This window comes from Pseudochaenichthys georgianus, unplaced genomic scaffold (genome assembly GCF_902827115.2).
Source record: "Pseudochaenichthys georgianus unplaced genomic scaffold, fPseGeo1.2 scaffold_631_arrow_ctg1, whole genome shotgun sequence".
In the NCBI taxonomy this organism is placed as follows: Eukaryota; Metazoa; Chordata; class Actinopteri; order Perciformes; family Channichthyidae; genus Pseudochaenichthys; species Pseudochaenichthys georgianus.
In genome coordinates this window covers 102,703-115,401 of record NW_027263188.1, presented here as the reverse complement: position 1 = coordinate 115,401, position 12,699 = coordinate 102,703, and the positions used below count along the sequence as shown (strand labels likewise).

Genomic DNA, 12,699 nt, shown 5'->3' with positions numbered 1-12,699 from the left:
TAACTAGATAGGACACGGCTGGCTTGAGCGATCCACTTGATAACACGCGTCGTAGTACAGTTTAGCGAGAGCGCGTATGTTTTGGATTAGGCCAACCGGCTAACTCAAACATATCCAGGTTAGGTTGAACCGGCTTCGTAGTACAGGCCCCTGGTCCCTGCCATCAGAATATGCTGACTGTTGGCATGCCTTGGTTCTGTTCCAAACTAAAGCTGTGATGTTCCTCACCAGAGCCTTGGCCAGATGGAGCATGCCTCTTGCAGTGATCTGGTTGTTCCTCAGCAGGAGAACCCTCACACCTGCTGTCTGCCACCTCAGACCATCACACAGCTCCTCCAAGCCTGCGGAGTCAACAACAACAACAACAACAACAACATCCAGTTACTGCAATCAGCTAACCCGGTTCAACCCGACTGTTTGTGTTTGTAAGCTAAGTAGTACTGATGTTTGGTGGGTCATTCTTTAATAAGCCTAAAGTGAATACGGTTATAAGATGAATGTCCCACATGTTGCTCTGCCTTTCAGAAACACAATGTATATTTATTTAAAATGTGGTTTATTTGGTCACAGATGAACACCCCACCGTCGTCTGCCACAGCATTGCTGCTGAGCTCCAGGGTGTGCAGGGTGGTGTTGTAACGCAGCAGGTCCCCCAGGTGCAGCGCGTCCTGGTAGCTGTTCAGCAGGTTGTTAGTGAGGTGGAGCTGTTGCAGAGCCCTGTTCCACTTCAGAGCACTCACTACAAGCAGAAACAGAAAGATCCAAAACTGATTAGAAACGAAATTATAATTATTTGTCTTGACTTTGAAAGACTAATACCAGCAAATATATTACAGTTTGTGGGATCTGTTTGTCTGATAAATACTAAATACATTTGGCAGGGCTTTCTCATGTCACACCAACCCAGTCTCACAAAAAACATGGCCGAACTTCGTTTTATTCTCGGTGGAAAAAGCCTATTTTAAAGTTAGTTTGGCCATTAAAATGCGTTTTGATGTAATTTGATGCGAGAAATATGAGTTGTTATTTCAGATTATGTGTGCAGTCAACACACTCTCACTCCATAAACTTCCAGGAGCGACGCTTGATCAGGGTCCCGAGGCGTGCAGTTGTGACGCTCCTAGGCTCCTTCAGCTTCATAAAGGGAGCAAATAGCTTTCAACTGATTGCAATGTATTCCCATCTGCGGCGGGATTTGACGCTCATGGAAGCACGGCATTCGTTTGTGTCGGCTGCCCTTAAAGGCAATGTGAGCGTCCATTCTCATTGGAAAACGGAGAATTGTACACCCGGAAGTAAGTATTCCCCTTACTGTCGATTGATTTTACAGTGATATCTGCACTACTCATCGACTAAAAAACACCAGATTATCCTTGTTAATTACACAACATTGATTGGTTTAAGTTGTGTACAATGCTTTTGTATTTTTCCCCTTCGATTCGGAGAAACAAATGTTTGTTCAGAGTTTAGGATGGCCGAAGACACTACACTACCCAGAATCCCCAGCGATCGTTTAGGACTACAACATGTGCTCTGTTTGACAAGCCCCGTGATTAGTTCTCAAGCTCTGTGATTGGTTGACCTCCAACTGCATTCCATTCATTCCGATGGCTGGCGTCTGTGTCACGTGATCTATTTTAAAGTTAGTGGCCATTAAAATGCGTTTTGATGTCCTTTGATGCGAGAAATATGAGTTGTTATTTCAGATTATGTGTGCAGTGGATGCACATGATCTTTAGTTTGCTAGTTATTACGAAGATGACTTCAGGAAATTGTGTCCATACAACGTTTTCATTGTTACTAAGGTGGTTGCTAGGGAAGCTGCTATCGATATTATTTCTGTTATGTTGTGTAACTGTTTAATGGTGTTATCTTTATTGCTACCCCCTTCTCCATCAACGTATAGTGTTGGTCCACAGCGCAAACGTATTAGTTTAACAAAATCCGCATCTAAACTTGTGGCATAGATAGCCTACGTTATTTTCCCCTGTGCAATTCTCCATTTACTCAACAATAACACATAATTATCCTTGTGTTTATTTATTTGTTTGATTAATAAACACAAGTTGGAGTCCGTCAGGACCGAGGGTCGGAGCAGCTAATTTGCTTTAGAGAATATTACACCGGGAAGTAAGTATTCTCTCCGCTTCGCTTGACAAACCCTGTGATAGTCCTCAAGCTCTGTGATTTGAGAGTGTGCTCCGAGGGTTACGCCGAGCGTCGAACAGCACTTGAAATGGGATGGAACCACGGCAGACTGTCCAAAACTGGATTTGAACGGGTCCACCGCGTCCCCCCCTCCCCACCCAGTCAGTGACGGCGCCAGAGATTTTCTCTAGGGGGTGCTGTGGGGTAGCTTGACATTTCATAGAGGGTGCTCAAACATTAAGGGTTTCCCATTAATGCACCACCGCTACAGTTACATTTTCTACTGCAACACTCCGCGCACGCACGCACACACACACACACACACACACACACACACACACACACACACACACACACACACACACACACACACACACACACACACACACACACACACACACACACACACACACACACACACACACACACACACACACACACACACACACACACACACACACAGTGTACCCGCTACTGTTACAATGAAGGCTCGGTAATCAGCTCACGGCATATAGGTGTAAGCAGGGGTAAAGTGCTATTTTTACAAGTGAGGAGTGGACCTCACCTCCTCTAGGAGGGTCCTCACTTCCTCTAGTGAGCAAGCTCCCCCGGGAAGATTTTTTTAAATATTGAAGTTAAAAGCATCAATCTGGTGCACTTTGAGAGCCAAAATGAAGAGATCTATGGATATACAGTATCTCTCAACATACATATGAAACAGAACTGTGAACAGATTTTCTATTTCTTTATAGATATTTTACAAATCACTCCCCTTTTAAAACAAACCGTTTGAGACCCACTGAGATAACTAGACTAAAGTTAACTATCTAAACACTGAGAGTCCTTTACTTCAGGGGTCCCCAAACCCCGGGCCGCGGACCGGTACCGGTCCGTGGGTCATTTGGTACCGGGCCGCAGAGAAAAAATAAATAACTTACATTATTTCCGTTTTATTTATTATCTGAGTTTGAACAATGTTTTATTTTGAAAACTGACCGGATTCCCTCTGTTACATCCGTCTATGCTGCTAATCTGTTGCTGCTAAATGAAACCCACAAGCTAGCAAAATGAGTAAAAAACAAACATCTTTGGAACGTTTCTTTGCGAAGGGAAAAAGGCCCAGTGAGGAGACAGAAGAAGAGCCTACGACTTCCAAGAAAAAAAGCTGCATTTAACAGACAATACCAGGAGTCCTACTTAAAATATGGATTTATCGCGACGATGCCCGCGCACCAAGCCCGCTCTGCATAATATGCGGCAACCGGCTCTCTAATGAGGCAATGAAGCCTTCAAAACTGCTTCGCCACTTGGAGACCAAGCACCCTGCATTAAAAGACAAGCCTTCGGAGTATTTTGAAAGAAAAAAGCATGAACAAGAAGGACAGAAGCAATTCCTGAGGGCCGCCACATCAACAAATGCGAGTGTACTGAGAGCATCATACTTGGTGGCTTACCGTATTGCTAAGGCTAAGAAGCCATTCACCATTGGTGAAGAATTGATCCTGCCCGCCACTAAAGACATTTGCCGTGAACTTCTAGGAGAGGCTGCGGTTAAAAAGATAGCACAGGTGACTCTTTCGGCTAGCACCGCCACTCGGCGCATTGAGAAAATAGCAGAGGACATTGAGACACAATTGTTGGAGAGGATTAATATATCACCGTGGTACGCACTCCAGGTTGACGAGTCTACAGATATTGACAACAAGGCAATACTACTTGTTTATGTGCGATATCTTTATCAGGAGGATGTGCATGAGGATATGTTATGTGCTCTATCGTTGCCAACCAAAACCACAGCCACAGAACTATTCAAGTCACTGGATGATTATATATCAGGAAAACTGAAATGGTCCTTTTGTGTCGGCATATGCACAGACGGAGCTGCTGCCCTGACCGGACGGCTGTCTGGTTTAACTACTAGGATTAAGGAGGTTGCACCTGAATGTGAGTCTACGCATTGTGTCATTCACAGGGAAATGCTGTCTGCCACCGGAACTTAACAGCGTATTGAATGATGTCGTTAAAGTTATTAACCACATCAAAGCACACGCCCTTAACTCGCGCCTGTTCGAGCAGCTTTGTGAGGAGATGGACGCGGAGCACAGACGCCTTCTCTTATACACAGAAATAAGATGGTTATCCCGAGGGAGATCGCTGGCCAGAGTGTTTGAATTATGAGAGCCGCTGCAGAGATTTCTCTCAGAAAAGAAGTCACCGCTGGCAGCACATTTCAGTGACGAGGAATAGGTCGCAAAACTCGCTTACTTGTGCGACATATTCAACCTGCTCAATGAACTCAATCTGTCACTTCAGGGGAAAATGACAACTGTCTTCAAGTTGGCAGATAAAGTAACTGCATTTAAAGCCAAACTGGATTTGTAGGGACGGTGCGTGAACAGAGGTATATTTGACATGTTTCAAACATTTGCGGGGATTTTGGAAGAGACTGAGCCCGAGCTTTCATTCTCCCAGATGGTGCATGATCACCTGTCTTTGCTTTTAAAAGAGTTTGAGCGCTACTTCCAACCACAAAAGACCCACGAACTGCCAAGGAATGGATCCGCGACCCATTTGTCAACAAACCAGGTAATCAAGCATGTCTACGCAAGAAGAAGATCAACTGCTGGAGATCGCAAATGACAGCGGCCTTAAAAGTATGTTTGAGACAACAACTCTGCCGGTGTTCTGGATTAAAGTCACGGCAGAATACCCTGAGATCGCCACAACAGCACTGAAAACCCTGTTGCCATTTCCGACATCCTATTTGTGTGAAGCGGGATTTTCTGCAGTGACAGCAACCAAAACAAAATTATGGAGTAGACTGGACATAAGCAACACACTTCGGGTGTCATTGTCTCCCATTACCCCCAGATGGGACCGTCTCGTTGCAGAGAAACAAGCTCAGGGCTGAAGGATAAAGATAAGGCAAATGTGGCAGTGAATATAAGATATAGTGGGCCTATCATGGAAAAGCTAAGACATTGAGCTGTCTGAGTGGAGAAGTACTGTGTTAGAGTCCAACTACTGAGAAGCCTCAGTGGAAATATACTGTGTGAATACTGTGTGCAACAAAAACGCGGGGTCAACCAGATTAAGAACAGAGGCATCCTGTTATGTCCAAACTGATAAGCCACAAGGTTGCAGAACTCATTATTCTCACACTAAATCACCCACCAAGCAGGCGCAACAGTTCACAAGGGCAGTCTTGTGAGTGAAAGCAGATAAGGAAGTGAGTGAAAGCAAATAAGGAAGTAACAAAAGCGCGCCGAAGGCTAACCTAAGGGTTGCTGGACAGCAAAGGCAGATTACAGCAAGAGAGAGCACCAAAGGTGGGGGCTTCACAGCAAATACTATAAAGAACAGAATGTTTCTAGAACTCGGGGCTCTCTTCAACTGGGATCTTACACTGACGAGCTTGTCACGGTGAGAACTCAAGAAGGAGTCCAAGGCGCTTTGTGGTATAGTATCAGATTGATATATCTTTGTTGAACTGTGTAATAAAGTGCTTATTTGAAGAAACAATCCATTGGAGTGCAACGTCTAGTTTTGTACAGCTAACAGAGAATAGTGTCTAGGACACCATTTCTTTTCCCTCAGAACTAAGAACGGTCATCGGCGGATCCGAACAGCGACCCTGCTCTGGCCATATCCAAACGATCTGCGCGGAGGACGGACCTGGTCCGGTAGACACCAACAGCTTGGTGACCCCGTGACGTGATGGTCTAGAGCGGGTAGTCTGGACACCGATGACCTTCTGAGAGGACACCAAAAAACATTGAGTTTACGGCTTTTACAAGAAACCATCTCACACAATCAAAAACCCGGGTAATTCAGAATCAAGGTAAGCATCTACCTGTTACAACAAATAGATGTGTTTGAAAGACTACTACATTTTAGGATTGTGTGAAATTGGCAGAAATAATTGTCCCAGCTAAAAAGTAAAGATAAAACGTAAATAAAATTGTGTGTACTAAATAGATCAACAAAGGCATAAACAAATCTGTGGTGAGAAGCGGGTGAAACCCGTAATTTATGAGGATCCGCCGCGGTCCAAAGGGAGGTGTAAAACTGGTCGCCGTACCAGTAACCATAGCACAGTGTAAAACTAGGCGAGGCCCTAGTATCTAAGGGAAGGTGTAAAACTGGTCGCCGTACCAGTAGCCATAGCACAGTGTAAAACTAGGCGAGGCCCTAGTATCTAAGGAAGGTGTAAAACTGGTCGCCGTACCAGTAGCCATAGCACAGTGTAAAACTAGGCAAGGCCCTAGTATCTAAGGAAGGTGTAAAACTGGTCGCCGTACCAGTAGCCATAGCACAGTGTAAAACTAGGCGAGGCCCTAGTATCTAAGAAAAGGTAGAAGACTAGCAAAAGACGCTAGCAACCAGATAATCTAATAAAGAAAGATAAGGAAAAGTAGAAAATGGAAGGCGAATTTGCGAGAGAAGAAGCACTAGGCTTCAAAATCCCAGATGTACGTCGCGAGGTTTGGAAAGAATGGGTGGAAGAAGGACAAAAGGCAGTTGAGAAAAAGGATCACAAAAAATGGGAAAAAGGGGTAGCAAAATTGTACCGAAAATTTACAGATAATGGCATACTGAAAGCACACAGACAAAGGACAAAAGATAAAAAAGGGGAGTTAGTAGGAGGCAAAGATACGAAAGGAATGTTCAAAAAAGCCACCGAAGGGCTAGAAGAAGAGCTCTGTCGTCACAAGAGCATAGACCCAGGGCGATGGTCACTCAAAAAGAAAGCACACCAAAACCAACAAGAAAAACTAGAACAACTAATTAGGACCTGATATGCCATGGTCTCAGCCGCTGGCCGCCGGAAGAAACAAATAAAACCACCCCGGCCACACAAGCCCCCCTAGTAGCCGCGCCAGTAGCAGCACCGGCAGTAAAAACCCCCGTAGTAGCAGAACCCCCAAAACCAGCAGAACCCATAATCAACCAAGAGAAACACACGGCCGCCACCGCCCCAGCTCTCCTGTACCCGAGCTCCCTAGAGAACAGCATGAGGTGCCACCCCCGTATAGCCCAGCCAACCCCTTCATCCAGGCAATGCTGCACCCTATGAGGGCTGAACCCACCGGCGGGTATTACCAGATAGAGGGAAAAGTCTTATTAAACCAAACATCCCCACCTTTGACCAGAGCAGGGGTACAAGGACCATCCCCAGATAGGAGATACCAAGATACCCCATACCCTAGACAGGAACACAGCAAAGAAAGGGGAGGGGGAGCTAAAACAAGCGATCATGAAGACACAGATACTCCCCGAAGAAATGAAGGTAGGGCGTTAGCCGAGGCGAATTTAGAGGCCGAGTTAGCACAAAGAAACAGATGGCACAACTACCAGTCCCCACCCCCACTCCTACCCCCCAGATAATGGCACCAGTACAACCATACATAATGGCCCCAGCCCAACAGTACGGGCATCCCCAGCAAATGGGAGCCCCCAGATGGCTTACCCTGCTCCCATCCCCAACGGCCACTACACCCCGGCACCTTACTACCCTGGTGGACCGGCGGTACAGAGCGGCTGTCACTATTGTGGAAAACCAGGGCATTACATAGCAGCTTGCCGAGCCTTAACAGCAGATAAGAACGCAGGTACGGTAAAGGCCTATGCACATCCCAGACCTCAACAAGCAGGGGGATTCAGAGGAAGGGGAGGACCTGGCCGAGGGGGACAACAGTCAAGAGGGGGCTACCAACCGGCGCAGGTGGCCCAAGGCATTTATTATCCAGCAGGACCTCCACAAGCACCCCCACCGGCATTTCCCCAAACCCAACCCCCTCCACAACAGTGTCCCGTATTCGGAGATTATGAGTACGACCAGGACCAGTACATGACATAGGGAGTCCTAGGAACCCCCACTATGAGAGGCCTAGCGGAGCCACTCATACCTGTCACAGTGTTAGACAAACAACTGCCTTTCTTGGTGGATTCAGGGGCCAGGTATTCTACCCTTAAAGACCCTAAGTACCAGTCACAGGCGTCACACAACACAGTGGCAGTAGTAGGGTTTTCAGGACAAATAGAACAACTTCCGCTTACCCATAAACTCCCATCTAGCATCGCTGGGCAGATATTCCAACACCCATACCTCCTCTCACCCCAGTGCCCAGCTAACCTGTTAGGAAGAGACATCCTCATAAAAGCAAATGCCTCCATCTTGTGCTCCCCAGACGGATTGAAAGTCACATTCCCCAATGGTGCATTCTATAACTGTTCTGCAACCATATCATCGCATTCCCAGATGTTGTTAGCACAATCCTGCAGTCCAGCGGCCTTCCAAGAAACAACCATATATTGGGGTCTGCTGACCCGCCCACTGGAAGAGGCTAAGGCCAGAGATTCGTTATATGGGAAGTTCTCCCTTTGGAAACCTTGGATACAGGCCATACATCCCTACAGCCCCCCAAAAGACCCTCCCCATGTCACCTTCTTCTACTCTCGCTCACCATTTGACGAAACGTTTGCTGAAGAATGGGATGACAAAAAGTATGACCAAACTGATGGGGTATGCACAGGGAGAATTTTCATATCAGAAGTAGGGGTGGCAGCGGAAGTATTCCTCAACCTTGATCAAGACTACTGGTACAGAATGGGACCAGAGTCGGTTCCCCACATAACCCTATTGTTAGGCCCCGCCTCAGAAGCAAGATCATTGGGCCCCTTTGTAAAAAAGGCCCAAACAGCCACAGACTGAATACCTACAGACATCCCACAGGTCGAATACTCACCCTCACTCAAAGCACATGCTATCTCACACTCATCAGAGGAAGGCATTAACTATGAGGAAGTCCCGGTGGTCAGAGACCACCACATGGAAGAAACAGGAATGACATGGTTGGAGGCACTACCTCTCGCCCTATTGGCTATCAGGAGTTCCATTTGCAGGACCACTGGGTTCACTCCATATGAAATGACTCATGGGCACCAGTTTCCAGGCCCAGGGGCGGGAGCCACGGTTTCAAAGGAACTGTATGACAAAGTGGGGCACCAGGCCTACTATAAACAACTAAAATGCCTCGTTGCAGAGTTCGCAGACGAATCCACAGCAGCCAGAGCCAAAGGACACACAGAGGAAGCTGAGGGCAGCAGGGACGCTGAATACGTCCGCCTGAAGACGATCAAACCCAAGTGGTGTGCTCCAAGGTTCTCTGAACCACTCAAGGTAACCCAGCGAACAGATCATGCAGTCAGAGTAGACGGAAAAGGAGACACGTGGTACCACTGGAGCAGGTGTGTGGAAGCACCAGCACCTACCAGGACCCTCGCTGACACCATCCAGGACCTAGGCCAACTGAACATCAGGCAAACAACCGAAGCCCCCCAACCCCCAAGTGTGGACATCGACTCCACTTCCGAGGAGGTGGAGACAACAGGAGAACCAACTGCAGCCCAGGAGATAACAGCCGGCGAGGAGGCACAACAAGGGACCGCTCCCCCAAAGTAGGCGGTACACCACACGCATCACATACACACACCACACAAGAGACACTCACCTACACTGATACACCAAAGAACGTTTACAAGAAAAACAAAGATGAAGAAGAACTCAGGACCTAACCAACACCTATATTGCTTGGCCTTAACACTTTGTTTTTTCATCATTGTTGGAATAATCATTATCATAGTGGGTGAAAGGGGGAGGCAAATCATTGACCAAAGTAGTAATCCAAATTCCCCACAAAATGAAACTACACAAGATACCTTTTCTCCTCCAAAAAACAGCCTAACTAGACACGTCCGCAATGTGGCCGGCACAGTAGATACGGCAAATTTCACCCAATGTAACCAGAAAGATGCATTAAGACACATCTCGCTGACACTTTGCCTACCCTCGGACTCAAGCACCACTACCCTCATCCCGTACACCAGTTTGTCAAACGAACGCAACCAAAAAGGAGGGTCGTGGGGAAACAAATACCAATGGTACATGACGCTAGACTTTTGGTTCGGAAAAAGCCATCCCAATGAAAGATATAGCTATGGTCGAGCGTGGACCGACTTGGTGGGAGAGACAGGGGCGGATTGGAGTTCATCGTCAACAGGAACAGCGAAAAAAGTAAGGCAAAGAGTACACCTAGCAAAATCCTCATCTGGCCTCATAGTACAGTTAGACTTAACGGGGGTACCCCAACCCAAGAAAGATGAACCCCCTTGCGCATCCTTTTATCTATGGCCCAAGACATCGCCAAGCCCCGATTTCTCTATATACGTATGCATGTCCAGTCGCATTAAAAGACCACAATCTGACATAGTATCCGTCCAAAAGGGGGTGGTGATCCACTCCACTAAGGAGTGGACAACTGATCAAGAGTTCCAAGCAGCAACTGGAATCTCGGGACACTCAGCAAACAGCAACAACTGGTTACTAATGGCACAACAAGCCGCGCTAGACACAGGCGATGACTGCCTCGTTTGTATGGGAGCCAGACCCCTGCTTCACATAATTCATGCCCCGGTAGAACCAATGTGTGCCACTGAAATAATGGGGACAGAGAACCCTCAACACAATTGCTCTAAATACGACGTTTACTTCCCTTTAGCCAACGCGGAATTAAAAACGCCCTTATTCTTTGCAAAAGTTCCGAGGTTGAATTACACCTGTTTCAACACCACAATCAGAAACACTGGGGGGTTCAACAAAACTCTCTACGACCACATAGTGACACCAACTACACCTGGACGTGGTGTAATCCGAGCAGACATATGGTTCCACTGCGGTGGCAACCAACTCCACGATCGCGTCCCATATAATGCCAGTGGTCTATGTGCACTGGTCACTTTGCTTCTACCAGTGAAAACCTACAAATTAAAAGTAGGGGACATAACAAACCTGGCAGAACAATACCCCTATCATACTACGAACAGAGTCAAACGCGAAGCCATGATTTACCCAGATCCAACGTACATAGACGCAATAGGGGTACCACGGGGCGTACCAAGTGACTACAAAATAGCCGATCAAGTAGCGGACGGCTTTACATCCGTCATCTGCCCCTGGTGTGTCATCAATAAAAACGCAGACCGCATCAATTACATTCATTATAATATCCAACGCCTAGGAAACCTCACACATGCCGGACTCAAGGCAGTTAGTGAGCAATTGAAAGCCACATCACTCATGGCCTATCAAAACAGAATGGCCCTAGACATGCTCCTAGCAGAAAAAGGCGGAGTATGTGCAATGTTCGGAGAGCAATGCTGCACCTTCATTCCCAACAACACCGCTGCAGATGGCACTCTACAAATAGCACTGGACGGTCTGAAAACCCTCAACTCCCGCATGAAAGATCAATCTGGTATCGACAGTAAATGGGACGAATGGATGTCAGTGTTCGGTAAATACAAAACCCTGGTCACCTCAGTATTGGTATCAATGGCCGTGTTTGCAGCAATTTTGACCTTGTGCGGGTGCTGCTGCATCCCATGTATCCGCTCAATGGTGGACAAAATAATTAGTACCGCCATAGCACCTTCTACTCCCCTGGGCCAACAACTCGCCTTGCTATCCTTAGAAAACAACCCAGACATTGAAGAAGGCGAAGAAGAAGCGGCAGCAATGGACACTTTCCCGACAGCACCACCAGTACCACCGTATGGCAGAATGTGGGAAAGAGAGACAGAAGCCTAAAACAGCTGACATAAATGTACATAAACAATAGCGTTGTTTTGTTGCCCCAATCATTAGAATGGGGCAAAAGGGGGATTGAAGGATAAAGATAAGGCAAATGTGGCAGTGAATATAAGATATAGTGGGCCTATCATGGAAAAGCTAAGACATTGAGCTGTCTGAGTGGAGAAGTACTGTGTTAGAGTCTAACTACTGAGAAGCCTCAGTGGAAATATACTGTGTGAATACTGTGTGCAACAAAAACGCGGGGTCAACCAGATTAAGAACAGAGGCATCCTGTTATGTCCAAACTGATAAGCCACAAGGTTGCAGAACTCATTATTCTCACACTAAATCACCCACCAAGCAGGCGCAACAGTTCACAAGGGCAGTCTTGTGAGTGAAACCAGATAAGGAAGTGAGTGAAAGCAAATAAGGAAGTAACAAAAGCGCGCCGAAGGCTAACCTAAGGTTTGCTGGACAGCAAAGGCAGATTACAGCAAGAGAGAGCACCAACGGTGGGGGCTTCACAGCAAATACTATAAAGAACAGAATGTTTCTAGAACTCAGGGCTCTCTTCAACTGGGATCTTACACTGACAAGCTTGTCACGGTGAGAACTCAAGAAGGAGTCCAAGGCGCTTTGTGGTATAGTATCAGATTGATATATCTTTGTTGAACTGTGTAATAAAGTGCTTATTTGAAGAAACAATCCATTGGAGTGCAACGTCTAGTTTTGTACAGCTAACAGAGGATAGTGTCTAGGACACAATTCCTTTTCCCTCAGAACTAAGAACGGTCATCGGCGGATCCGGACAGCGACCCCGCTCTGGCCATATCCAAACGATCTGCGCGGAGGACGGACCTGGTCTGGTAGACTCCAACAGGGCTCCCACTGATTTAGCGTTATGGTGAGCTGTATTT

At 46.8% G+C, this 12,699-nt stretch overlaps 1 protein-coding gene across 1 annotated transcript in view; it reads right to left on the bottom strand.

Moving 5' to 3' along the window:
• Window positions 1-228: 228 nt before the first annotated feature.
• Window positions 229-12,699, bottom strand: part of LOC117443589 (protein phosphatase 1 regulatory subunit 37) — a gene marked incomplete at its 3' end in the record, with an annotated part of 67,849 nt that continues 55,378 nt past the window's right edge. The window contains exons 7-8 of the mRNA XM_034079479.1: window positions 584-739; window positions 229-341 (exon numbers count right to left, since the gene is read on the bottom strand). Of these exons, the coding sequence (XP_033935370.1) occupies window positions 229-341; window positions 584-739 (269 nt within the window). The remainder of the gene's footprint in view (window positions 342-583; window positions 740-12,699) is intronic.